The sequence below is a fragment of the Haemorhous mexicanus genome, chromosome 25 (genome assembly GCF_027477595.1).
Source record: "Haemorhous mexicanus isolate bHaeMex1 chromosome 25, bHaeMex1.pri, whole genome shotgun sequence".
NCBI classification, from domain to species: Eukaryota; Metazoa; Chordata; class Aves; order Passeriformes; family Fringillidae; genus Haemorhous; species Haemorhous mexicanus.
The window spans coordinates 5,363,016-5,389,862 of record NC_082365.1 but is presented as its reverse complement, the minus strand read 5'-3'; the positions used below and the strand labels follow the sequence as shown (position 1 = coordinate 5,389,862).

General features: G+C 55.7%; 1 protein-coding gene across 1 annotated transcript; it reads right to left on the bottom strand.

The window, feature by feature from the left end:
* Positions 1-20,829: 20,829 nt before the first annotated feature.
* Positions 20,830-26,187, bottom strand: ELF3 (E74 like ETS transcription factor 3). Its single transcript, XM_059867565.1, has 9 exons — positions 26,031-26,187; positions 25,153-25,321; positions 24,320-24,541; positions 24,009-24,092; positions 23,802-23,915; positions 23,600-23,689; positions 22,965-23,081; positions 22,619-22,814; positions 20,830-21,902 (listed from the first exon to the last, which is right to left on the bottom strand). The coding sequence occupies exons 2-9, from the start codon at positions 25,313-25,315 to the stop codon at positions 21,782-21,784; spliced, it is 1,107 nt and encodes a 368-aa protein (XP_059723548.1). The 5' UTR covers positions 25,316-25,321; positions 26,031-26,187; the 3' UTR covers positions 20,830-21,781.
* Between the last annotated feature and the right edge of the window lie 660 nt (positions 26,188-26,847).

Genomic DNA, 26,847 nt, shown 5'->3' with positions numbered 1-26,847 from the left:
GCAGGACTGATGGCCATGACCCACACGCTCACACCATCACTGCTGGTCATCATCCCACCAAAGGCTGCAGAGTTGGGTGTCCCCAGAAGTGCACATTCCCCTCTGCTGATCCCTAGCACTGAAAAATGGGCACACACTGCTGGGACACTTCAGGCTTCCTGAGGGCCTGACCCAGAATTACCACAGCTCCCTGAGGGAGTCATCCCTGTCATCACTGTGGGGCCCAGTGGATGAGACTCCAGCAGGAGCTGCCCCAAGGATCTGATGGTGCTCCTTGGTGGAGGAGAGGCAGGACCACTGTGCCATCCCCCCTGAGAGGGAAGAACATGCCCAGCTGTACCAGGCACGGGGTGGCCAAGGTGGCACTGTGGTTAGTGAAATAACACTGATGGAGGATAAACATGAACATTTCAGCAGCTTCCCTCTACAGCCCAAGGCTAGAGCTCCCTCCAGCACACCTACCAGCTTCTCACCTGGCCTGCCCCCCAAAACACAGACACACTCCTCTCTGCAGGCCCGTGAGCTGCACCTGGGGAGGGGGTTTGGCCAGCTGAGCTTATGCCATGGAGAGCTCTGCTGCTGCCAGGCTGTGGGAGTGAAGCCTCATGGCATCCAAGACCTGCAGTTTGGGTGGGCATGAAGCTCCACTGCCCACAGGACAGCCCCAAATTGATCAAGACCATTCCTTTTCCCAACTGCAACCTCACCAAGTTTGGGCCCTGACCTTCCCTGCCCACTGCCCCCTGCCCCATTCCCAGAGGGGTTCTGGGGCACATGGCATCAGGTGTCACATCAGCCACTCTGCAGCAGCCTGGTGGCATCTTCCCTGTGGTTGGAAGCCAAAGGCAGGGAGGAGCTACCTGCTGTGGGTGCAGCACTCCAAGAGGTGCTCCAGGTGTGGGATGAGCTTGTGTCAGGGCTGGAGCAGATCCAGACAAGCCCTGAAGGGCTGGATGTGGGTTTTGCCTCAGGTCCTGGCCACAGGACAGTGCTGGAAGGATCCTGGAGAAGGCCTTTGCTGTCCTTACCTTCTTGCCTCAGTGTCCCTGTGAAAAATGTGTATTTTATGATTGGCTTTTCGCAAATATTAAAATGAATATGATATGTGTTGTGTTAGAAAGTTATGCTGTATTAATTCCCTTAAGTCGTGTGTTAAATATAGTTTAGGTTATAACATAATGTTAAAATAGAAATTATGCTATGTAGGATACTTTTTTTAAAGAAAGGACTCGCAGTGAGATAGCAGCCACAGGACACCTGAATCTTTCAGAGAAAGGGAATTTATTGCTCCCTTATCAGGAGAAACGAACTTCTTCCTGCCTCGTTCAGCCCTGAAGATGCCGTCTGGATTCACAGGAAGAAGCTGACACTGCCCAGACAGAATCCTGTGTTTGAATGGAATTTATGCATCATGTATGAGGTGTATGAATATGCAACAGGCTGTTGCTTTTAAGGGTTAATCCTCTGTTAATGTGGGTCCTTTTTCGGGCTTAAGTTGCCCAGAAAAAGGTACCTGGATGTCCGTAACTCTTTGTTTTTATTGTCTTGTATTGTCCTGATCCAAATTGTCCAAATTATTATTACTCTAATTATATTACTATTTTTATGACCATTTTATTATAATTTATTTTTATAACCATTTTATTATAATTAAACTTTTAAAATTAAAAAAAAACCCAAAAAACAAAAAACAAGTGATTGGCATTTTCCCCAGTTCCCTTTCCCAAAACACCTCGGCAGGGCTGGGCTGGGCTGTGCACAGGGACTGAGGGGCACCTGGGTGCTCTGGCCTCTCCCACCCTGCAGGACACATGCCCAGCTCGGGGTGCCCGGGCTTGCCCGGTGGGGTGGCACGGCTGCCTGCACCCCGAGGAGCCGTGTTTTCCTTTCAAACAAGCCCTAGGCATTCACCTCCGTAAATGAACAGAAATCAGTCCCAGGAGGATGGCACGACAAAGAGGGCACTGTGTGCAGCCTGCAGCGTTGCCAGGCTGGCTCGGCTGGGCTCGGCTCAACTCAGCTCCCTTCTGCAGAGTCAGGGCACGGAGGGAGGGCACAGCAGGGGCACAGCCCGGCCTGGGGACAGCCCTGCGGCTCCGGGGAGCTGAGGCGGGGCAGCTCCTGCTCTGGGAGGAGGTGGGGAATTTCCACAGCAGCTGAGCGCAGCCCAGCCCTCGGAAAATCCAGTGGCACGGGAGGGAGCCGCGGTGCCAGCCCAAGGTCAGCGGTGCCCACGGCAGGGCGTGGGGCTGGGCACAGGCCTGCAGAGCCCATGGGGTGTGGGGCAGCACCAGGCAATGCCTCTGGGGCTGCAGGCCCCCTATGGGCTGCCCTAGTACCAGCCAGACAGGAGCAAAATTCACAGGGTCCTACAGCCCTTCCAGTGGCATGGGGAGCCACAGTGCCAGCCCAAGGTCAGGCAGGGGGTCAGCGGTGCCCACAGCAAGGTGGGGTTGTGTGGGAGCTCAGCACATCACTCCTGATGTCCAGAGCTACCGAGAGAACCCTTGGGGGGGCTCAGGAGTCTTGGAATGTTGCCAAAAGCACTTGGTGGCTTGATTTTGACCCATCTAGAGATGTGCCACCAGTGTATGAGGAAATGGAACCTGTGAGAATCACTCGGGTGTAAATGGTGAAGGGAAGATATTATTATAGGGTGAATCACAAATTTTGGGGTTTTGGTACAGGGGGGTTGTAGAGACAAGATGGAGGAATCAGGGTGTGCCACCAGGCTCTTCTTTCTTCTTCCTGTCTTCCATCTTCTGCAGTGCTGTTGGCATTTGTGGATTGGTCTGGGATGAGAGTGTACTTGGTGACAAAGATGATAGGTATTGGGGACAAAAGGTAAATATGATATACGTAGTTTTTGTTATAAAAGATACGACTGCCTTGGGGGTGGGCAGAGTGCCTTTGGCTCTGTGCTGATCAGATCCTTCGGTCAGAGAAGGGACTTTTTAGATAAGAAATAATAAACAATTCTGAAGACCAAAAAAACCTAGCATCCAGACTCATCTTTGGAGGCCCAGCGTGCAAGAACCATCCTGAGTGTGTGTGGGGGCAGAGACAGACAGCTGAACCCCATAGGGCTGGGGACAGGCCTGCAGATCCCGTGGTGTGTGGGGCAGCACCCAGCAATGCCTCTGGGGCTGCAGGCCCCATGTGAATTGCCCTGAGCAAAGTTCGGGGGTCCTGCAGCCCTTCCAGTGACACAGGGAGCCCTGGTGCCAGCCCAAGGTCAGCGGTGCCCACAGCAAGGTGGGGCAGGGGAACAGGCAATGCCTCTGGGGCTGTGGGGTCCATGTGAACTGCCCTGAGCAAAGTTCAGGGGGTCCTACAGCCCTTCCAGTGACACAGGGAGCCCTGGTGCCAGCCCAAGGTCAGTGGTGCCCACAGCAAGGTGTGGGGCTGGGGACAGGCCCGCAGACCCCATGGCACATGTGGCAGCACCAGGCAATGCCTCTGGGCCATGAACTGCCCTGTTACCAGGTAGACAGGAGCAAAATTCAGAGGGTCCTGCAGCCCTTCCAGTGACACATGGAGCCACAGTGCCAGCCCAAGGTCAGTGATGCCCACAGCAAGGTGTGGGGCAGGGCACAGGCCTGCAGACCCCATGGTGTGTGGGGCATCACCAGGCAATGCCTGTGGGGCAGGAACTGCCCTGGTACCAGGCAGACAGAGGGTCCTGCAGCCCTTCCACTGACACAGGGAACCACAGTGCCAGCCCAGTATCAGGCAGTGGGTCAGTGGTGCCCACAGCCAGGTGTGGGGCAGGGGACAGGCATCCAGACCTTATGGCAGGCATGGCAGCACCAGGCAATGCTTGTGCGGCTGTGGGGTCCATGTGAACTGCCCTCAGCAAAGTTCAGAGGGTCCTACAGCCCTTCCAGTGACACAGGGAGCTGTGGTGCCAGCCCAAGGTTGGGCAGTGGTCAGTGGTGCCCTCAGCAAGGTGGGGCAGGGGACAGGCCTCCAGACGCTATGGCACGTGTGGCAGCACCAGGCAATGCCTCTGGGCCATGAACTGCCCTGTTACCAGGCAGACAGGAGCAAAGTTCAGAGTGTGAAAAGTGAGGTTTATTTTTCTGAGGTAAAATTTAAGAAGTTCAATAAAAAGACAGTAGGAGGCAGAAATGAAGCAAAGGGTTAAAAACAGCTGTGTGCTTGGCATTTAGCTAAGAGTGCACTGTTATTTTTGGCAATACTCTTGAAATACTTTTTCTATTCCATTAGCTTGTTGCATATTCATAGACTCATGCATATTTATATTTTTCTATAAACTAGTGTACATTTTCTAGGAACTATTTTGTGTGTTTTTCCTTTGGGTCTGGTTTTTTAGAGCATGTGTGGGTTTTGGCTGTGGTTTTGGTTTGTTTTATCACTTCTAGTTTGGACTTTGGTTTATACTTTCTTCTGATGGTAGATGCTAATAGTTGGTATATCAATAGCAGGGTCTTTATTACATGTTCACTGGATGTTATTTTGACTAAATAGACAGTTCACTTATAACTATATTATCTACCACTACTATGTCTATGTGTACTGTTAGCTACTACTACTATGTCTAACTTATGTCTAAGTTTTTGTTAATTTAATAGAATTTTTTTGTTGTTAAATTTAGTAGAATTTGTTATTTAGTGGAAATAAAAGCAAAGTTATTTTAACATTATACATAGAGTATTTATATTAATATTTGCAAAAAGCCAACAATATAATATGTATTGTACATACAAGACTCTCTTGTATGTACAACAGGGTCCTACATCCCTTCCCCTCCCTGACAGCTCTTCCTTTCTCTGGGAAATGGGGGCAAGGTGCTGCCTTCATCCCAGTGGATATCTCAGCCAGTCCTGCATTAAAAGGAGTAAGAGCTCTGCCACACTTGCTGAGCCCCTGATCTGCTGTGCAGGACCAGCACAGCTTTGTGTCAGAGGGGAGCTGTGAGAGCAGGACCATGGGGCTGCAGGCTGGGGGAAAGGAGGGCTTCAAAATGGGCCTTACTTTGGGGTCTGGCCCTTTCAGTCTTGTGTTTTATTTCTATGGGCAACAGGTTTGAAGGCAAATTAGTTTCAGGAGCAGCACATGTCTGAAAAGAGACAGTGTGGCATTCACATTCTCTGAACAGAGAGAGACATCATTTTCTCTCACAGGATTTTTCCTGGAGAAGCACAGAGAAGAGAAAACAATTTTTATCTCTACTTGCTGCTCCTGTTGTTTTGCACGTGTGGAATATGTTAGCAAGATTGTTCACCTGAAGGGAATTCTTAACTGGATTCTGGTGATGGTTGTTTATATTGATTGGCCTATTGGGTCAAAGCTGTGTCCTGGCTGTCTGGAGACAGTCCTGGGTTTTCCTTTAGTATATATCTTTTTTGCAGTATAGTATCTCTTTAATATGGTATAGTATAATGTAATATAATATAGTCTTAATAAAGCAATTGTTCAGCCTTCTGAATCAATGGAGTCAGATGCCAATCATTCCCTGCATCAGGGGCACCCTGCTATTCAATGAGACAGAGCTCCCCTGAGTCTGCAGCCCCACAGGGTTCACCCCTGGGGCACAGAGCCACCCCTGCACCCTAAATGCCATCTGCAGCTGAGAGCCACCAAGGTGCTGGAGCTGTGTCAAGGCTTCCACATCCCTCTTTTGGGAAGCCACCAGTTCAGCCTGATGTCCTTGGGTCTCCCAGGGCTGTGCCCTGGTGTCCCTGCCTGCAGGGATGGGCTGGAAGGTGGAATAGCAGAAATGGGATCTCCAGCCACCATGGGACAGCAGGGAGAGCAGGGCCAGGAGCACCAGATCATCCAGGTCTGGCCGTGGCCACTGCACCAAGGAGCAGGTAAATGGTGTTGGGCTCACCATGGCTAAACTGAACTAAAATCCTGGCCACCCTCAGCAGCCCTGGGAGACCCAGCAGGATTGCAGGATCCCCAGCTGCCCTGGAAATCTGGGTGGGTGCCAAAAACCTCCCTGGCTTCCCACATCTCCACTGGGAGTCCAGCCAGCTGGTCAGGAACCCCAGATCCTTGTGCCCAGTGCTGGGGGAGGTGCCCAGGAATGCAGCTCCAGCTGTTACAGACCCACCAGGCACTTGGCTGGGGGAATCCTCAGTCCCTCATCTGGGCTGTGCATGAGCTGCTGCTGGGCTTTATTTGTCTAGGGCAGAGTTTCCCTGTGCCCTTCCATTACTCCCTGCCTGTGCCCCACAGCATGTGGGCTCTCCCAGGGTGACCTGGGTGAGGAGGCACGGCTCAGCATGGGCGCTGGCACTACCTACACTTGCCCTTTCTGTTGCTCATGATCCCAGGACTGTTTGCAAAATGAATGTCAGGGTGGTGCCACACCCTGTCTGCCATGGCATTCACGGAGCTCCATGCGCGGGGGCCCTGCCCACACGTACACACCTCCCACAGTGCAAACACCGCCTGCCTGCACCTCCCTGGGGGGCTGCCGGGGGGTCCCTCTGCCCACCAGGTCATGGAGGGACCCAGGGACCCCTCTGGCACTGGGTGCACTGGGCATGGTGCAGCTCAGCCGTGCCCCAGGTTTGCAGGTCTCCCAAACCTGCTCTCCGTTGCACTGCTGGTATGGCCCTGCACTGGGCTGGTGCCTGTGTGGGGTCATCCCTCCTTAGGGCACCCTCTGCCTCCATCCAGGGTGGGTGCCCTCAGCTCTGCTCTCCCCTCCATCCCCAGACCCTGGGGTGTGGGTGCAGCCCAGCCTGATGGCCTCCAAAAGCCATCAGGAGTGGAGGGCAGATCTTCTGGCCACGCACAAAGGTCACAGAAAGAGAAGTGACTGGACAACAGTGTCTCTTGTCACACTTTAACATGAAAAGAGAAAATTTCCAACCACTATCAGGGCAGGGAGGAGCTGCAACCATTTCCCAGGCCAGTGTCTGGAGCAAGGACAATGCTTGACCCATCCACAAGAAGGGGGCTCTTGTAGTTCCCAGCCCTTGGGAGCAGAGGTCCCTGCTGGGTCTTGCCCTGGGCTAGGAGTGGAGCCCCAGCAGTCCCTTGTCAGTGTCCAGCTGTGTGCTGGTGACAGGGATGGCTCTGGGACAGCTTGGGCTTGGCAGGTTTGGGAGCGTCCTCACCTCTCATGGTGCTTCCCCAGCCCCTCCTCTGTTTTCTGGAGACCTTGGCAGCAGCCAGATCTTTGTACAGACCACATGTGGCACCAAGTTTCCAGCCCTGAGCTCTCCAAGACAACCCTCTGTGTCAGACCCCCTCCAAGACCCCAACCTTCAGCCCAAGGAGTAGAGCAGGGAGGGACATGGATGGGGGAAAGATGGTGCAAGGATGGAGAGTGTGTGTGTATGCAGGGTTGGGATGTGTGTGAGAAGAGGGTCTGTGTTTGTGTGTGGGGGAGAAGGGGGCACAGCACTACAGCCCCCCCAAAGGCATGAGGGATGAGCACATGGGGCCCAAGGGCTCTGGCTGTGGCATCTGCTAGCAGGAAAAGAGTGGTTGGAGCAGAAGAGAAGGAACAGCACTCTGTGAAGCATCACCAGGTCTCCAAGGTGCCCAGAGGGCCCAGTGCCCTGGCATGGCAGAGCAGAAAGGCTGCTTTGCCCACTCCCTGTGCCTTGCAGGGCCGTGGCCTCCTCAAAAGGAGTTTGCCCAGTTTGGTGGACAGGTGGCAAAGAAGAGCCTGGGGAGGGTAGGAGGGTGCTCCAGGGCTGAGGAATTGTTCTGGTCCATCTGGGCACATTGAAGCTGCTGGTTTTCAGGCTGGGAATGTGACAGTGAGGGACACACTGGCTATTGAGGAGCCCCAGGCATGGAAGGAGGCTGTCATGCTGCAAACCCCATCACAGGGCCGGTCTGTTGATCCCGTGCAGGTCAGGTCCCTGACCTGACCCAAATATGACCTCTCCTGCTCCCAACCCACCTGTTCCGGCTTTGATGATAATTATGCCCTGCAGTCTGTTCGGTCTCTGTGCCACACCTTGTAGGCGGGGGCAAAGTCTGCTGCTGCTCCGTTCGTGCCCTGTGGCTGTACCGCAGTGCCTGGCGCTAAATCCCCCCTGAGCCCCCCTTTCCTGGAGCTCCTGTGGAAAGGGGAGGGGGCTGCACCCTGCCTGCCGGCCCAGCTCTCCTGCCCCATCCCCTGCCCTCACCTGCTGGTGCCCTGCGTCCTGCAGACCTTGAATAACCTGTTCCCCCTCCTCCTCTTGCCTCATGACAAAGCACCTGGCATGCGGTGCGAGGGTAACCGCAGCGGAATGAGCTCATCGCCACCCCGGGGGCACTGTGGGACAGTCACAGGGTCAGCAGAGCTGCAGCCATGGCCTTTCCCCATCCAGCTTTCCCTGTGGCACACCCCATGTTGGGTACCTGTTTCCTCAGGATAAATGAGATTTGCTCACTCTTTGAGGACAAGAGGGGGAACCGAGCTAAAGACTGCTGTAGGCTCAGCCCAACCTGCTGTTGTGGACCCAAGAGGAAGAGCTGGTCTCCCCAGAACCCTGTGCACCAGGAGCTCTGTACAGTGCCAAGTCACCCCTTGCAGTGCTGCATCCCCAGCCCTCCTCATCTGCCTCAGCTGGCAGAAGTTTGCTTTGAACCCTGGCCAGTGTGTGTGCCTCATGGAGACCTGATTGCTGCTTTCATCCCAGGGAGCTCCATCACCCTATCCCCGCTCCCCTGTTCTCCTATCCCTGTTCCCATGTTCCACTATCCCTGTTCCCCTATCCCTGTTCCCCTGTTCCCCTGTCCCTGTTCCCCTATCCCTGTTCCCCTGTCCCTGTTCCCCTATCCCTGTCCCCCTGTCCCCTGTCCCTGTTCCCCTGTTCCCCTATCCCTGTTTCCCTGTTCCCCTGTCCCTGTTCCCCTATCCCTGTCCCCCTGTCCCTGTTGCCCTATCCCTGTCCCTGTTCCCCTGTTCCCCTATCCCTGTTCCCCTGTTCCCCTGTCCCTGTTCCCCTATCCCTGTCCCCCTGTCCCCTATCCCTGTCCCCCTGTCCCTGTTCCCCTATCCCTGTTCCCCTGTCCCTGTTCCCCTATCCCTGTCCCCCTGTCCCCTGTCCCTTTTCCCCTGTTCCCCTATCCCTGTTCCCCTGTCCCTGTTGCCCTATCCCTGTCCCCTGTCCCTGTCCCTGTCCCTGTTCCCCTGTTCCCCTGTTCCCCTGTTCCCCTATCCCTGTCCCCTGTTCCCCTATCCATGTCCCCCCTGTTCTGGGACCCACAGACCCAATGACACTTGGTGGCTTTAGCCTGGGCAAACTGAGCTAGGTGCCAGTCAGCTGGGCTGGTGTGTGTGACTCCCCCATGGCTGGCTTGCCAGGGCCCACCTACCTGTGCATCTGGGCAGCTGTTTGGCACTGTCAGCCCTGCCTGGAGGAGAGAGGCACAGCCCCAACCTCAGCCTGGTTTGGGAGGGGGTTGAGATGTCTGCAGTGCCTTTGCAGGACCTCAAGCTGTTTGGCTTGTTTGGAAGTGGCTGGGCAAGATGCTGCTGGCTGTCACTCAGGGCTGGAGTGGCCCAGCCAGATCCAGTAGGGTGTTTGTGACTCTCAGGTAATGCTGAGGTGCTGGGAATGCTGGAGGTCTCTGACCCCAGGTGAGCTTGTCCCTGCAGCTCTGAGGCCATCAGGCTGTGGGGGCTGAAACTAAGGAAATGTACAGTGTGGGGTCACACTAGCCTTGGGCACTGCCCAGCTGTCCCTAAATGGGCCAGCATAGCTCCTGCTGGGGACACACCTGGGATGATGGCTGCCAGAGCAGGCAGGGTGCTGGCCAGCAGGTACAAGCCTGTCTTTGCCATCTCCTGATAAGGGATGGGCAGGAGTCCCTCCATGGGCTGCTTGTACCTTCACCAGGCAAGGCTGGGGCTCAGCTCCTGACACCTAAGGGTTCTGCTGCCACACAACAGGGAGCACTTACCCTGTATCATCAGGTGCCCTTCCCTGTTGCCTCCAGCTGGGCTGGATCAGGACATGACACACCACTGTGATTCCCTGGTCCCATCAGCACCCCTCAGGGATTCCTGCCCATTCCAAAGCCCTTCTCAATCCAGGGAGCTGGGAGCAGAGAGACAGACTGGGGTGTGTATGGCTGGCTGAGGGTGAGGGGACACCTGGGCATCTTCTGTGGGTGACGCAGGTGGGACATGTGAGTGGCTTGGGCCACCACCTTGCTGAGTGCAGCCTGCCTGAGAGAGTGTGTATGCCCATGGCTGAGGAGTTGTGTGGGGACTTGTGTGAGTAACCCTGTGTCTAACTGCTGACACACTGAGTATTGCAGTGTGCACACGAGTGTGTGTGTCTGTGTGTGCTGCACACCTGCAGCTCACACTCTGCTGTACCTGTGTGTGTGCAGTGCACACTGTGTGTCTGTGTTTGGCAGTGTTTCCAGAGTCACACACCCTGGATGTTCCCATCACCGTGTGTTTGCAGTGTGCAGTGCACAGTGTGTGTCTGTGCACAGTGTGTGTCTGTGTGTCTGGCTGTAAGCCTCACCTTTGGCCTGCATCAGCTGTGTCTGTGTTTGGCAGTGTTTCCAGTGTCACACACCCTGGATGTGACATAACTGTGTGTCTGTGCACACTGTGTGTCTGTGCACCCTGTGTGTCTGTGCACACTGTGTGTCTGTGCACATTGTGTGTCTGTGTTTGGCAGTGTTTCCAGTGTCACACACCCTGGATGTGTCCATAACTGTGTGTCTGTGCACATTGTGTGTCTGTGCACATTGTGTGTCTGTGTTTGGCAGTGTTTCCAGTGTCACACACCCTGGTTGTGCCCATAACTGTGTGTCTGTGCACACTGTGTGTCTGTGCACACTGTGTGTCTGTGCACATTGTGTGTCTGTGCACACTGTGTGTCTGTGTTTGGCAGTGTTTCCAGTGTCACACACCCTGGATGTGTCCATAACTGTGTGTCTGTGCACACTGTGTGTCTGTGCACACTGTGTGTCTGTGTTTGGCAGTGTTTCCAGTGTCACACACCCTGGATGTGACATAACTGTGTGTCTGTGCACCCTGTGTGTCTGTGCACACTGTGTGTCTGTGTTTGGCAGTGTTTCCAGTGTCACACACCCTGGTTGTGCCCATAACTGTGATTGCAGTGTCTGACCCCCCAGGACTCCCCATGTGTGTGGGTAACAGGACATGGTGCAGGATCACAGAGTCACCCAGGCACACAAGTGTGGGAAGGTCTGGGTTGGAAGGTGCCCTGAGGGTCATCCTGTTCCACCCCTGTGCCATGGGCAGGGACACCTTCCACTAGGCCAGGTTCCTTCAAACCCCACCCAGCCTGGCCTTGGATGCTTCCAGGCATGGGGCAGCCACAGCTTCTCTTGGCACCCTGTGCCAGGGCCTCCCCACCCTCACAGGAAGAATTTTAATCTAAGTCTCCTTTTTGAGTTTAAAACTCTTCTCCCTTGTCCTGTCTCTATCTTCCTGTGTAAAAATTGCCCACCCTCTTTTGTATAAGCCTCTTTGAGGCACTGGAAGGGGCTCTAAGGTCTCCCTGAAGCTTTCTCTTTTCCAGTATGAAACCCCAGCTCCTTTTCTCAGGATACCCTCACCCAGCAGTGCATCACCTCCTGGTTTCCCTCTGTGGTGGGGCAGAGCTGTCCCTGCACGGTGGCCCTGGAGCTGGGGTCACACTCCTCCTGCTCCTGCAGCAGGTGACTCCCGGCAGGAGCCAGCAGGTTGGGACAGGCAGCGGGTGCCAGCCACTGCCCCCACCCTTGCTCTACCTGTCAGACAGGTGGAGCTGGCCAGCTGCCACCACCTGCCACCGTCACTGCTGGGAAGGGAGGATGCAGGAGGGATGGGTCTGCACAAAGGCTGAGGCCCTACCCACAGCTAAAGTGACCCTTGGGACTTGCTCCCTGCCATGGCTGGGGAAGGGCTGCCAGTACCAGAGGCTCTGGGAAGCCTCAGGTCTTCCCTGCAGGTGCCCAGGGAGAGGGGCAGACAATCAGCTCCTGTGTGCTTATCTCCTCTCCTGCTGTGCTCAAAGAACCCCTGAGGCACATGCCTCTTAGTCCTGTTGTTGGAGAAGGGTTTCCTGCACACCAGCCTGGATTCCACCAGCCTGTTGGGGTGGAGGAGGTGAAGGGTTTCTCCTCCGAGGGACTCAGTGTCCATCTGCCCCTCTGCATCCCACACAGAACACCCTGGCTACTACCAGCAGCACACCTGGGGCCAGACAATTCTGTGCATCCTGCTGGACCTGCAGCCTGCTCTGGCCTCTCTCCTGACAAGGCCAGCACCTCAGATGGCACCAGCTGGAGCCCAGTGCCAGCCACAGCCAGGTCTTGCTGTGCTCAGCTGGGTACTCTGGGAAGGTACAAGGAAGAAAACTGGGACAGGCACCTCCACACCCAGAGCCTGTGCAACCTCCCAGTGGCACAAGCCACACTGTGCCCACTGTGTCAGAAAGAGCCAAGGCTCTCATCCTCCTGCTGCTGGAATAATGCAGATCCCATGGGGAAAACACAACTCTCATCCCTCAGGACCTGGCCCCAAAGTCCCTGGTTTTTGCAGCACCACTGTGTCCCGGGCTTCTTGTCAGTTCACCCCACTGTGCACCCCCAAACACGCCTTATGTAATGGCTCTGGTGTTTGTGGCTCCCACAGAGTGCTCTGAAACTCCTTTTAGCAAGGCCTGGAGCCATGAGATCTTGTCAGACCCACCCTCTGCCCAGGAGCAGGCTCAGGCCTGGACTTGCTCACCGGCAGTCCTGAAGGCAAAGGCTGGAGGAGTGCCAGCTCTGCAGGGAGCCTGAGGATCACCCGGGAGCTGCCACCTGGCAGCCACACAATGGCATCCCCTGGACCACCTGCATGTGCCCCAGCTGAGGCTGGCAGCCACGGCCTGGCCACTGTGGGCATGGTCACCTTGCCCCGGGGTGTTTTAGCAGCAGAGACCCCCCCCCCACCCAGGTGGGGAGTTCCTTTGGTGAGGAAAGCCCAGGCAGGGGGAGCTGCCCCAGCCAGCTCCATGTGAAGTGATATCTTCCAAGGTTTTGTGTTGGGATGACCAGGACTAGATCCCCCTTCTTCACCTCCCCGGCTCATGCTGTCCTTCAGAGGTGGAGTGTTGTGGTGTTTATGGGTCCCCAGGATGAGGTGAGAGATGAGAATTGACTCCAAGTTCTCAGAAGGCTGATTTATTATATGATGTATTACATTACATTACATCACATTATGTTACATTATGTTACATTACATTATAGAAATGTGATACTAAAACTATACTAAAGAGAAAGGAGACATCAGAAGGCTAGCAAAGAATGAGGATGAAAGCTTGTGACTGACTCCTCAGTCCAACACAGCTGATGGTGATTGGCTATTAATTAAAATTTGAAAGAATTTAGATTATTAAATAAATAATTAATTAATATAGTTAATTTAGGTTATTAATTAGAATTGGATAGAATTGGATTGCATGGGTAAACAATCTCCAGATCACATTCCAGAGGAGCAAAACATGGAGAAGCTGAGGCTTCTCATCTTGCCAGGAGAAAAAATCCTGGTGAAGGGATTTTTCAGAAAATATCCCAGTGACAGTGGAGGGGCTCTGGCAGCTCAGCCCCAAGCATAGCTTTGCCCTGGGGCTCTGGCAGGGAGCAGGGCTGACACAGGAGACAGCAAAGCTGTGCTGTGCCCAGAGGGTGTGCCCACAGCTCTCAGGGCACTGCCAGCCCTGTCCTGCCAATGGGCATGCTGGGCACTTGGAAACCTGTGACAGGAAACACTAAGGGAGTATGGAATTGCTCAGCCCAGAGAAGAGAAGGCTCTAGGGAGACCTTAGAGTTCGTTCCAGTACCTAAAGGGGCTCCAGGAGAGCTGGAGAGGGGCTTTGAACAAGGGCCTGAAGTGCCAGGACAAGGGGGGATGGCTTCCCACTGGCAGAGGGCAGGGTTAGATGGGATATTGGGAAGGAATTCTTGGCTGTGAGGGTGGGCAGGCCCTGGCACAGGGTGTCCAGAGCAGCTGTGGCTGCCCCATTCCTGCAAGCATTCAATGCCAGGTTGGATAGATCTTTGAGAAACCTGGCATAGTGAAAGGTGTCCCTAGCCATGGCAGAGGGTGGAACAAGATGGTCTCTAAGTTCCCTTCCAACCCACTGGTTCTGTGATTCCAGGGCAGGCAGGCAGGGAATATACAGCAAACACCCCAGCACAACACAGTGCATGGCACAGCAGGCTGGATATTTTATCCTACCTGTCTCCTGTCTCCAGTCACTGACCCTTGGAACCCTGCCAGGAATGCACACAGGAGGGCTGTGATGCTCCTGCCCAGGGCCATGGTGGGGCTGGCCTCCCTGGCCTGCCACAGGGTGACACACTGGCTGTGTGGCTCTTTCCATTTCCTCCCTGCGTGCCCTTGGAACATCTCTGGCCATCAGCAGCCTTCATGACATCCCAGTGCTGCAGGTCAGAAACCCCCAGAATCCTTTGTGGAGCACCAGAGAGAGACATTTCCCTTTCCTTTCAGGCTCCATGGACACAGTGAAATGCTCAGCAAGTGGTTTCCCATGGCTTCATTAGGCACCATTGCAATGCAGCAGGGTGGAAGCTCCTATATTCCAGTTCTCACTGCTCCCTTGCATCTCCTCTCAGGCATTTCAGATACCACTGCCCCTCATCCTCCTTCTCCCCCCAGCACAGCATTCTGCTCCCCTTCCTCTCTGACTGCTGGGATGTGCTCTGTGCTGGGATACTGCAGCAGGGAAAGGTGTGCAGCTGGAACAGCCCCCCTCACACACCTGGAGCAGGGCAGCCTGTCAACATTCTGCTTTTGAAGAGTAACTCTTGCTGCTTAGTGCCTTGCTGAACTGGGGTCAGAATGTACCCCAAAAGGTTTGGTGAGCTCAAACCCCTTAATTTCCTATGTGTATTCTTAGTGAAAACTCCCAGAGGAGCATGTGGACACGACTGGGTGGGAAGGTGAGCAGTGAGTAGAGGAGATCAGGGCTCCTGGGGACCTCACTGTGGAATGAATCTGCACAGCAGATACCAGCTGGGAGCTGCAGCCTGTGAGTTCACACAGCTCTGTCCCCCATCACACAGCCACAGTGTCTGCAGCTGCCCCTGTCCCCAGATCCCCATCCCATCACCAAGCCTCAGGCTCAGTCCCAGGCCTCTCCAGAGCACAGGGCTTTGAGGACCACACGTCATGATGGCTTGGCAAAGAGCTTCTGGGCTTTGCATGTGGCCTGCTCAGGAGGGAGCAGAGAGAAGAGCTTGTGGTGCCTGATTGCCCCTGGGAAGGTGGAGCTCTCAGGAGGCACTGGCCAGTTGGAGTGAAATGCCTGTGTGATGGAAGCAGACCTTGACAGCCTTTTTGGCATTTGCCAGCCCACCAGGGATGCCACAAGCTCAGCTGGGCCCTTCAGTTGGTGCTTTCCCATTCCTGGAGTCCCAAGCTTGTGCTCTCTGCCCAGTGACTCCATTTCAGGCTGGTGGAGTGCCAGGCTCCATATCATGTTTGGTGGATAACAAAGGGCAGAGCTGGCCAGGAAACAAGAATGCAATGAATATTTCTTTTGATTCCACAATGAAACACTGCAATTCTTGGTGGCAATGAGGAAGAGAGGGGAATGAAGGAAGCTGGGAGAATCCACCCATCCCTTTTCAGGATGCCAGAAACCAAGGGCTGAACATGTATCCCAATCTGGGCAGTCTGAGATCTGGTATTTTCTGTAGGAGGGGAAGCATCTGAGCAGTAACAAGAGCTGGGGAGGATGCTGAGATGTAGATTTGTCAAACTTGTGTGAGAATAAATCTTTGGGCTGGAATCAGGTCATGCAATCAGACTCCTGGAATGGTTTGTGTTGGAAAGAATCTTAAAGACCATCCAGTTCCACCCCCTGCCATGACCAGGGAGATGTTCCACTAGCCCAGGTTGCTCCTCATCCAGCCTGGCCTTGGGCACTTCCAGGGATGGGGCAGCCAAAACATTTTTGGGCAAACTGTTCATGAATCTGTCCCTGAGGAGCAGGGATCAGCCACTGTGGTCAGCAGGAGCTGGAGTGCAAGCAGAGCTCTGCTCCCAGGGAAGCATCAAGAGCAGCATGGGGCCATGGGGCTGGGACAGCCCCTCCCCATGGGGGACAGGGCAGCTTCTGCTTTACACCAGGCTGCAGGGAAAATGCCTGGTGCTGAATCAGCAAGTGGCAAACCAGGAGCCAGCCATGTGGGAGCTTGGACCCTCCAGTCCCATTCTGCATGAACAAGCAAAGGATGTCCTGGTACAGCCCCCAGGAGCTCTGGCTGGAAGCAAAGGATGGGTGGGATGCACAAGTTGAGGTGCTGAGCACAGGGAGAGGGGAAGAGGGGACAGGCAGAGGCATGTGGGGTGTCCCAGGGTGGTACCCTGCTTCCCCAGGGTGGTACCCTCGTGCTCTGGGGGGGCTCCTGGTGTCACTGGCTCCCTGCTGCCTCTGGTTCCAGGCAGCTGCAGCAGCTTCCCCATTCCTGAAGTGGGAACAGCCATTCTCTTGCTAAACAATCCAACAGCCCAGGGTTGCCAGACGAGCTCCTGGCAGCAGGAAGCTGCCCTGGCCAGGCAGGCACCCTTGGCAGCTCTGCTGGAAGTATCCAAGAAACTGTCAGGTGGGGGGAGGGTGATATGGGAGCCCAGGTAAGTGCCCCCAGGTAACTGCTGCTGTCCATGGGGCAGGGATGCAGCTCAGGGGGCCTGCCCAGCCCTGGGCATGCCAGCCCAGCCCTGACAGCAGATGGGTTGGAGCCTGCCACAGCAGCACCCTGCTGCAGCCCCTGGCAGCATTGTCCTGTGTGATGTGGGTGTCCTGGGCAGCAGCTCTGCCCTCCACATCTGATCTGAGCAGTAGCCCTCCCCTCTGCAATTCCACTCTCAGAAGTGCAGGTGTGTAACAGGCCCATCCCTCACAGTCTGGTATCCCCAAACCTTCCCTTTCCTGCCCCCAGCACAGCCCCTAACAGTCCATCCCTCAGCAGTGGTTCCAGCTGCTCCACACACCCTGTTCTGCCATGCTGGGATCTCCTCTCCACTGTCCCCAAAGTGGACATGGCTCCCACAGTGCTTTCCCTGCTCTGCCACCCCTGAGATCTGCCCTCACTGCAGGGTCAGGAAGGGTGAAAGCCAGCAGAGGCTGCAGGGAGCTTGAAGGAGCAGAGAGATGGTCCCTGTTGTGGTGATTATTCCAACAGTCTCTGCTTCCCACCAGCTGTCCCCATCCCCACTGCATTCCCATCTACTCTGATCTGCTCAAGGATGGCCACAGTCTGGCTTGGCTGGAAAATCAGGTCATGCTGTTGTGCTCAGGGGCAGTTCGTGGTCTGGCCTGTGGGATATTGGACACCTTCTTGCTGCTCCAGGTGAAACCTCTCCCCTCGCCCAATTTCTCTGCTCCCACTCAGCACATTTCAGCCACAGTAACCTGCTTTTGGCCACAGCTCCTAGGGAAGCAGTGGCCAGGGCAAGCTGTTCTTTTCCCTAAGTAGGACCAGGGCTGAACAATGGCCCCTGTGTCCCTTTGGGAAGTCTTGAGGAAGACAAAACACACTGCCATGCTGAGATTTGAAGGGTGCCCAAGATATTTCCATGAGAACTGTGTGCCTGTTCAACCTGGGACCACCTGATGGGAAAAGTCTCCCAACAGATCCCAGGGTAAAAGTGTGAGGGGAGGCTGTCTTGGAGAAAAATCCTCTTTTTCTTCAGTTCTTGTCATGGCTTGCCACAGCCATAAAATCCAGGTGCCTCCAAAGACAACAAAATAAACAAATCATCTGTTTTTCCTGCCTCCTGCTGGGAGGCTCTACTGGGGTAGCTCAGTATGGGCTTGGAGTTGGCTGTAGGGGTTACCCCAAGTGTGTGCTGGCTTTGCACTTATGTTGGTGTATGAGTGTGCATTTCTCAAGCCTTGCTCTCTCTCCAGTCCTTCCTGGCTCTTCATCCCACTGAGCCATACAGATTTCATGAGAGGCTGCAGGATCTGGTCCTCCTGTCTGTGCCCACACAGCCCTGCCTCCTCCTCCTCCTCCTCTCTCAAAAGGTACCCACACAGCTGGGGGACCTCAAGAGACAAGGGGGAATGGCTCCACAGTGACAGAGGGTAGGATTAGATTATATTTTAGGTGGGCTTTCTTCCCTGTGAGGGTGCTGAGGCCCTGGCACAGGCTGCCCAGAGCAGCTGTGGCTGCTCCATCCCTGGGAGTGTCCAAGGCCAGGTTGGATGGGGCAGTGGAAGGTGCCCATGGCCATGGCAGAGGGAGTGGACCATGGTGGTTTATAAATTCCCTTCCAAACCATTTTCTGACTTTATGATCCACAGACCCTGCCTCTGCCCCAAGCTCCTGCCTGGTGTGCCACCCACTCAGTGGCAGTGGGGTGGCAGTGACGGGCACTGGGGACACTGGGGGCACAGAGGCGAGGCAGACAGGTTCCCTGCTGCTGCTGGAGCTGGTTAAACATTGTCCCAGGCCAGTTAGGTAACACAAACTGCAGCAGGAGAGAAATGAAACTGCTTGAGCAAACAAGGCGCACTTGGCAGGGCACCAGGCTGCGTGACAAAGTTCTCCCCTCTCACTGCCAGCCTGCTGGGCTTATCTATTTACAGAGAATAAACACCTCACCCACAACCCCAAACCTGAGGGACAGCAGCCAGGAGCACAGCCAGCTCCTGTGAGAGCCAGCCTGGGGCTGGCCTTGCCCCACTCCCCGTGGTTGTGTCTGCTCACAAACACTCTGATGGGCACTGGGCACTGCCTGGCACTTCCTGTGTGTGCCACTGGCCCTCCTGCCACCCCTCTGGCCTGTAGGAGCTCCAGGAGGTCAGGGATGGAGCTGGAGCACCCTCCACTCACTGAAGCCAGCAGACACCAGCAGGAAAACCTGTTCCCTGGGGAGGGTTATGCAAGGAGCCTGACATAGGTCTGGCTGCAGCCCAGACCATGGACTGGCTCCAGGTTCACACCCAGGGCCTGGGACCTCTTCTTGCACCACAGGGCAGCCCTGATCTCCTCAGCCCAGCAATGCCAGCTCCCATCTGGGAACAATAAAGCTTCAGCCCAGCATACTGGAAGGAAAAGAGGTCTTCCCTAAGAGACCAGGCATCCCAGGTGGACCAGCAGGGCAACTCCATATAGAAACAGCAGTTGAACCCACAAAAAGAAGATGGGTCTGGCCCATAGGCACCTTCTGCCCCTGCAAAGCAGCTGGGTCATGCCCTTGATGTCACTGCAGCATCTCTAGGAGGACACTCAAGCCACCAACCTCACACTCAAGCTGAGGCCAGGCAGACTGGGAGCAATTCCTGCTGCTTCAGCCAGCTCAGCTCTGGGGCACAGCTCACATGGTCTGTTTGAGAGCTTGCTTTGAAGGGCTTGCTGCTCTCCTTTGCAGTGTGTCCCACTCCTGTGAGTGCTGGAGGGGGGATGTTGAACAGTGCCATGTCTCTGGCAGTAATGAAGGGGGACATGGGCAGATGGGACAGGGAGAATGGGTTTAAATTAATATAGAATAGATTTGGATTAGATATTAGGAAAAAATTCTCTGTGGGTGTGGTGAGATCCTGGCACAGGGTGCCCAGAGAAGTTGTGGCTGCCCCATCCCTGGAAGTGTTCAAGGCCAGGCTGGACAGGGCTTGGAGCACCTGGGCTAGTGGAAGGTGTCCCTGCTCATGGCAGGGGTGTGGAATGAGATGAGCTTTATGTCCCCTTCCAACCCAAACTGTTCTGTGATTCTATGATAATGGCTGGATCTCCCTGCCAAAAATGCATCTCAGGCTTTGCAACGCACCTTTACTGTCCAGGCAGCAAAACCTCCCCTCACCCTCCTGCTGGTGCTCTGGCTTCTTTCTTTAGTCCCTCCAGGCAATGGCTGAAGCCATAAAAAAGGATGTGGCACAGCTTTTGCCTGGGCATCCCAGACCTTGTCCAGCTCCAAGCTCAGAGAGCAGGTCCCAGGGCTTTCCTCTTTGGGGGTGAGCAGGAACTGAGCGGTGCCCAGTGCCCTGTGTGCCCCATTCAGCAGGTGCTGGGCACCAGCAGAAGGTCAGGGTGGCACCAAGATCCTCTGGTGTCACTCATTGTGAAATACAGTGTGTGCCAGCCAGGAGCCACTGCCGCTGGCCACATTCATGGCAGAAACATATCAGAGAGTCTGCTTGGCCTCCAGCACCCTGAACTCTTTCTTGCCACCCCAAGACAGATCCTGTGGGTTGGAGAGATCCTCTCAGCACCCCTGAGACAACCTCTTGGCTTCCTCACAGCTGGGCTGGATGGGGAGGCAAGATGGCATTGGGCAAGGAGGGGAACGTGATGTGTTTGGGCTGCCCACACTGCCAGGTCACTGCAGTCCCCCCCCCCCAGATGGGGTTCTTATGCCACCCAGATCCTGGAAGAGGCCAGAAAACAGCCAGGCTTGGAGATGAGTAAGCATTTATCATCCTGTAGTGCCTGTGCTGCTTCTTGGTATCCCTCCGTGTCTCCCTGGCCAGGGAGAAGCTAAAGGTCCTCCCCCAGGCTGTGACTGGGTATTAATGTGGAGGGTGTAAGAGAAACCCCTCCTCAGATCAGCCAGGGCTTTGCTTCCCACCAGCATGCAGCTGATGAACTCTGGCTCCAGGAAAGGCGAGTGCCCCGGCTGGAACTCCAGAGGGCTCTCAGAAGGGCCAAGGCTTGGGAGTAGGTGTGAGATGCCCCTCCATGGGTGGCTTTGAGCCAGTCTGGGACAAGCCCACCTCACCCTGATGAAGACCCTGTGACTCTGTCAGGATGACCAGGCAGGAGATGGTGGCAGATGAGGTCCATGCCATGGCACATCCAAGAAACATGAGCCTGGTCCTCACCGTGTGTTTAAGAAAAACAAGAAAAATTACAGATAGGTACAAAACCCCAACAAACCAACAATTTATTCATCTTATATTCACACTCGAAAAGGAGAAAACCACATGCACCTGGTGGGTGCCTGGCTGGGTTGGTGTCCCCTTCCGTGGCTGGCACAGCACCAGTCTGTGCCCTGTGACATCACTTCAGTCCAGCTGAGCATCACCACCTGCCACCACACACCTGTGTGCCTCACAGCACACACTCTCACACAGGAACATCTTACTCATGAAAAAATATATCTGTACATTCACTCTGTACTTGTTTTGGGTCTTACATAAATTAGAAGCTTTTGGAGAAAAAGCCTGTCTCTAGACACAGGCCAGCCTGGAAATGCAGCATGGCCCCGCTGTCCCACATCCTCTTCTCACTCACTGAGGGCTTTCTGGGGCTGGGTGAAGCTCCACAATGTTCCCATCTTCTCTCAGCTGGCGCCACACTGAGAAGCTGCTACACAAAGGGGGTCTCACCCAACCCATGTGCAGTGAAGAGGACAGGGGGCACCTTTGGCACGGTGCAAGCAGTGAGAGGGAAGACCCCACAGCTGGGACAAGCTCTGTTCAGTCACAGGTGACACAGATGTGCTGCTCCTCTGCCCAGGCAGGAGGTGGGTGATAGCAGGAGACCTGCTGGGCTCTCACAGTGGGGCTTGAAGTTCTCTTCCCCGTTGCATCTGTTCAGGCTTTGGAGCAGCCACAGTCCCCACGGCTCCAGCTGGAGGTACGGATCCAGCAAGGGAAGTCACAGTTTGCAATAACCTGCTGGAGCCAAAACAGGGGCTCTGCACACCTCGGGGCTGGCAGTCACCCACACACTCGAGCGAGGGTTGGAATTCCACACGCTGCATGGGCCAGCAGCTTCCAGATACAGCTGCAGGCAAAGTTTCCTCTCAAGGAGCCCAGCTCAGGGCTGGCCCAGAGGGGCTTATCAGCCCCTAGCTCATCCAGGACTCCTACAGCTCCGTGTTCCTCTGGAGCACCTCCTCTTCCTTCCAGCCGCTGGAGTTCTTCCCAAACTTGTACACCAGCCGCCGTCCATCGACTCTTTCCAGGATTTCTCTTTTGTAGTAATATCTGTGGGAGACAGAGGTGCAATCAGGGCTCTGAGTCTCTGGTTTCTGTTGTTGAGATGACCCCCGAGGTATTAGAAAGTCTTTTTTCCTCAGCCCCGTGACTGAAGAAGAAGTTGTGATTCATTGGTTCTGCTTTTCAGGGCTTTTCCTTATCTATTCCATTCTTTCTCTGCCCTGCTGAGGTCTGTCCAGCAGGTCGGGTTGTGGCACAGTCCATGCCCTTGGGGTGGTGTCAACTTTTTATACTACAAACTATGTGTACTTTATTTACAATAATTTTCCAATACCCATCACCTATGTTAGACAGTCTGTCTCTACTCTAAACCAATCCAAAAGTGTCACCATCCCAGCAGAAGATGGAAGACGAGAAGAAGGAGAACGACAGGACACACCCAGATTCCTCCATCTTGTCTCTTGAACCCCCTTTCTAAATCCCCAAAATTCTACTTTTTCACCTTGTGATAAATTCACTATCATTCTACTCAAACTCTTGTGGCTTGTAACTCTTCACACAAAGCTGGTAATTGTTTCCATGGACTAAAATTAAGGCACAGGTGTTTTTGACTCCATGCCAAGGTCTCTGAGTCCCTTGCCAGGGTCTCGCATCACCCAGGACAGCCAGAGGAATCCTGGGTCCTGACGCTGAGGTGCTGCTGGAGGGCTCAGGCTGAGCCCCAGTGGTGCTGAGTCCCCCCCAGGACAGGGCAGGGCACTTACCTCATGGCTCTGCTCAGCTTCTCGTAGGTCATGCTGCTGTTTTTCTTCTTCTGGCCCCAGAGCTGAGCCACGGCTTCCGAGCGCAGGAACTTGAAGACGCCCTCGCGTCGGTCCTCCCACTTCATCAGCCCCTCGTTCAGCTCGGGGTGGATCAGGATGTCCCGGATGAACTCCCACAGGTGGGTGCCTCTTGGGGCTGAAAGAGGACATTGAGCTGTAAAGCAGGGAAGCTCCTGCAGGTCCTTGGACCTTTGGATCACCCTAAACCCCCCTGCCAAGACCCTTCCTCCTCTCATTCCCCACGAAGCCAAGAAGCCAAGAGAGGCAGTCCATGCTCCTCACGTACAGTGCTTGCTCTTCCTGTTCTCCAGGCAGTCTCTGCTCTCCTTGCTGAGTTTTCGGGGCCGTCCCCGTTTCCGCTTGCCGTGTTTGCTGTCCCCTTTTTTGCTGCCTGGAAAGTGGTCTGTGCACACAGAGAGGGGCACACGTCAGGCTGGGCAGCACATGCTGGGCTGCAGCTCCCTCCCTGTCCTCCCAGGGACCAGGAGCTCCCTCTTTTCAGGCCCAGGTACCAGGGAAATATCCCCTGAGAGCAAGGTCACCCCATTCCCTCCAAGCCTCATCCCCATGCTGCTCCTTCCCCAAACCCTACTGCATCCTTGCATTCCTGGTGTTCCCAGTGTCATCACCAGCTGGGATCAACACCAAACACTGACTCCTGTGCCCAGGATCCCTGGCTGCAGCCTTCACCCATCTGCCACCTCCCACCCCTTCCCACAGGATCACCACTGCCCTGCCTATCACCCTGCTCAAGGGAGAGAAAGAGAAGCAGAGCACCCAGGGAAACAGGCCTTTCCCTCCTTCTCAGTGTGAGGATGGGTGTTTGGGTGTTGTCCCTAAATGATTGCCAGGTAGGAAGTGCAGAGCTGCCTGGGAGCCAGCCCTCCCCTCCCAGCTCCTGTCTAGAAGGGAACAACTCACCATCAGGGAAGAGCTTTGATTCTGCAGGGTCAAGGTCGAGGTCACTTCCACCGGAGTCCTGAGAGTTGGGGCTGTGGGACATCACAGGCCCTGAGAGGCAAAGGATCAGGGTTCAGACCTCTGAGCAACTGGGGGCTTTTCCCCCTGGTTGCCACCCTTCCCCTGCCACCAGACCCAAACCCACCTCTGTCAAAACACTGACCTGAGACATCAGAGCTGCCTGGGGACATGGGGCCTGGCAAGCAGGTGAAGTCTGTGAAAGGGTTTGTGGGCTTTAAGTCCTCCAGGGAGTCCTTGGCACAGGGATTTCCCAGCTCTGGAAGGGGCAGAGAAGGGAAGAAGGGGTTAGCCTTGCTGCCATCAGTATGTCATCCTTGGAGAAAAGGCTTGGCCAGGGCACCTCTCTTACCCAGCTGGCTGGAGTTCAGGAAGGTCTGGGAAGTCGCATCCTCTTTTTCCAGCAAATCAATGATCCAATTCAGCTCATCGGAGGCTACAGGGGTGAAGGACTGGGATTAGCAATGCCTGTTCCATATGAAGGGGAAGAGTGCATAGTGGGAGCTGAACCCAGCCACGCTTGGTCTGGTCTGTGCCCCCACACCCTCCCACACAGTCCCTGCCCTGCCCAGGAAGCACTGGCCTCCTGGGCTAGTGGAGGCCTCTAAAACTCATTCTTCAAGCTGCTGGGCCTGCAGGTGAAGGAGACCCTGGTGCACTCACTGATCTCATGCAGGCGGTCGTAGAGCTCGTCCCCCAGGGGCCCGAAGATGCGGCGCATCTGGTCCCTGCTGCAGTGGCACAGTGTGTGCCCATCCATGTTACAGCAGGAGAAGTCGATGGAGCTGGCATCATACTTGTTCTTCTCCACATGGTAGCTGATCCACTCCAGCACCTGCACCTTGCTCCAGAGGTATGGGAGCTCACTGAACCACTGGGGTTTGTCTGCAAGGGATGAAGAGCAGGGCTCAGAGTAGGGTGGCCATGCCAGCACCATGTGCCTCAGGTGGGCTGCCCGTGGCCACTGGGCACCTGGTGTGGTCCAGTGGTGATCCTGAGTGACATACAGGCCCTGCTCTTGAAGGGCCATGGGACTAAAGGGTCCGTAGTGCCCTGCCTTGCAGACCCCACACTTCCCCCACAGCTGGTTTCGGTGCCATTTGTCCAGTTTGTGCTGTGATCCACCCTGCTCTGCTGGTGTGTTTCTCATGGTGCCTCCCTAAGCACCATCACATGAATCCCCATCACCAGGATTGTACTTCAGAACTGCTCCTGGTGAGCCCTGGCAGCCTGTCCTCCATTCTGTGCTGTGGGAGGAGGACAATGATTCCCCATCTCCTGTATAAATCAGATGTGCTCCCAGCAGCCATACCTTGTGCCACCCAGGGTGTCCTCCCACAGCCTCTTCCTGGGGAAACTGAGGCATGGTGGAAGCTGCTGACCTGTCCGAGTGGGACAAGGACCTTGCAGTGCTCTTGCCAGCCAGTGGCACTGCCTCACAATCGCCCCAATGTGCCAGCTCCCCAGTGCCACCCCTGCCACTTCCCTGCTCCTACCTGTGCTCTGTGCTGGGGGCTGGCTGGTCGGGAGGCCAAGCCCCAGGGTGCTGTCATCCCCAAGCTGTCCCAGCATGTCCAAGCCTGGCTGCACCTCGTCGGGCTGGTACATGGCGCTGATGTAGTTAGAGAAGATGTTGCTGATCTCACAAGATCCTGCCATGGAGCTCTGTGCCAAGAGATGACAGTGAGCCCAGAGAGCCCAGTGAGCCCTGGGCTCAGCACCTGCAGCACCCCAGAGCCAGGCTGGGTGAGGTCGGGCTGTCTCTCCCTCCACCCAGTCACCTCTAGGTCACTTCTGCAGAAAGAGGCACCCAGCACCTGCTGGCTGGGGCTGGGGCTGACTCACAGCTCCTCGGGGCCAGCACAGAGGGAGGCTGAGCCGCAGCGAGCTGGGGACGTGGCGTCACTGTTTGTGAGCAGCCGTGTCCCCAGCAGCCTGGCCTCACCCAGCAAGAGGCGACAGCCAGAAGGTGACCGGCAGAGAACAGCGGCCCCCGGCCCCTCCGTGGGGCTGGGGGCCGCTGTTTGGGCACTCCTGAGCCCCCTGGCCCAGCCGGCTGCCCCGCTGCCCACTGCTGTGCCACAGCTCCAGTCCTCCGCACGGGTCACAGCGAGCGCATCCCCATCACTGCAGCCAGGAGGGCACCGGGCCCTGCCCGGCCCTCACAAAAAGCCAAATCGTGCTGTCCATTCTGGGGGCTGCTGTCCCGCTGGCCCCGCAGGGCCCGCACTCCCAGCTGCGGTGGGAGAGCCAAGGTGGAGCCCGGAGAAGAGGCCAGAGCACATCCCCGGTGAGAGGCAAGGTGCAAGGAGAGAGCAAAGCAGCTGTCCTGGCCTCGGGGACGTCAACGGGCTCGGCAAAAAAGCTTTGGTACCTTCTGTGGTGGCAACTCCAGCAGCGGCGGGTAATCCAGAGAGGAGCAGGGGAGAGGAGGCCGGGCTGGCCACTAGGCACTGCTCCTGGGCCCCGGGAGGCTGGTGCCGATGGGCAAGCCCTGCCCGCGCCTCTGCTTTTATAGCTTGGGCGGCGTAACAATCTGGCAGCCCGAGGGGAATTCCAGCCCCAAACGTTCATGCTCCCAGATCCAGGTGATTTGCATAATATGAACCACCGGGTCCCAGCCCTGCGCTGCCTTGCCGGGAAATCTGGGCTGGCCAGTTTAATCATTGTCAGAGCCCGTGCCCCACCGGTGCCCAGAGTTTCACCCACACTGCCTTCACGGGCTGTTTTCTTGCCAGGCTGGTGTTTGTTTGCTCGCAGCGGCAGGTTCACTCAGCTCCTGCAGCCAAAGCCACCCGTGGGTCGGGGTGGGCCATGGGGCCTGTGGGTCCCTACTGGGGCTTGCCTGGGCAGTGGAGCCAGGACTCTGCCCTGGGCACACACCTGGCCAGGTGGGCAGCCAGCCCTGGCACTCAGCAGGTGCAGTGGGGGTGCCCTGGCTGTGCCTGGAGCACAGCCTTGGGTGGCACAGGCAGAGATCTCCCAGAGCAGGAGCAGGGTCTCAGTGACCAAGCAGGACAGAGCAGGGCACGTGCAGGGCTCAGGTGGGGACATGTGGTTTTTGTGGGGCTACAGCAGAGACCAGGCAAGTGCCTGAGAACTGCTGCTCTGTCTGTTAGAATGGGTCGATTTTTGCCTGGGGGAGGTCTGGGAGAGGCTGCAGAGCTGTGGCAGCCCTTGCCGTGCCATGT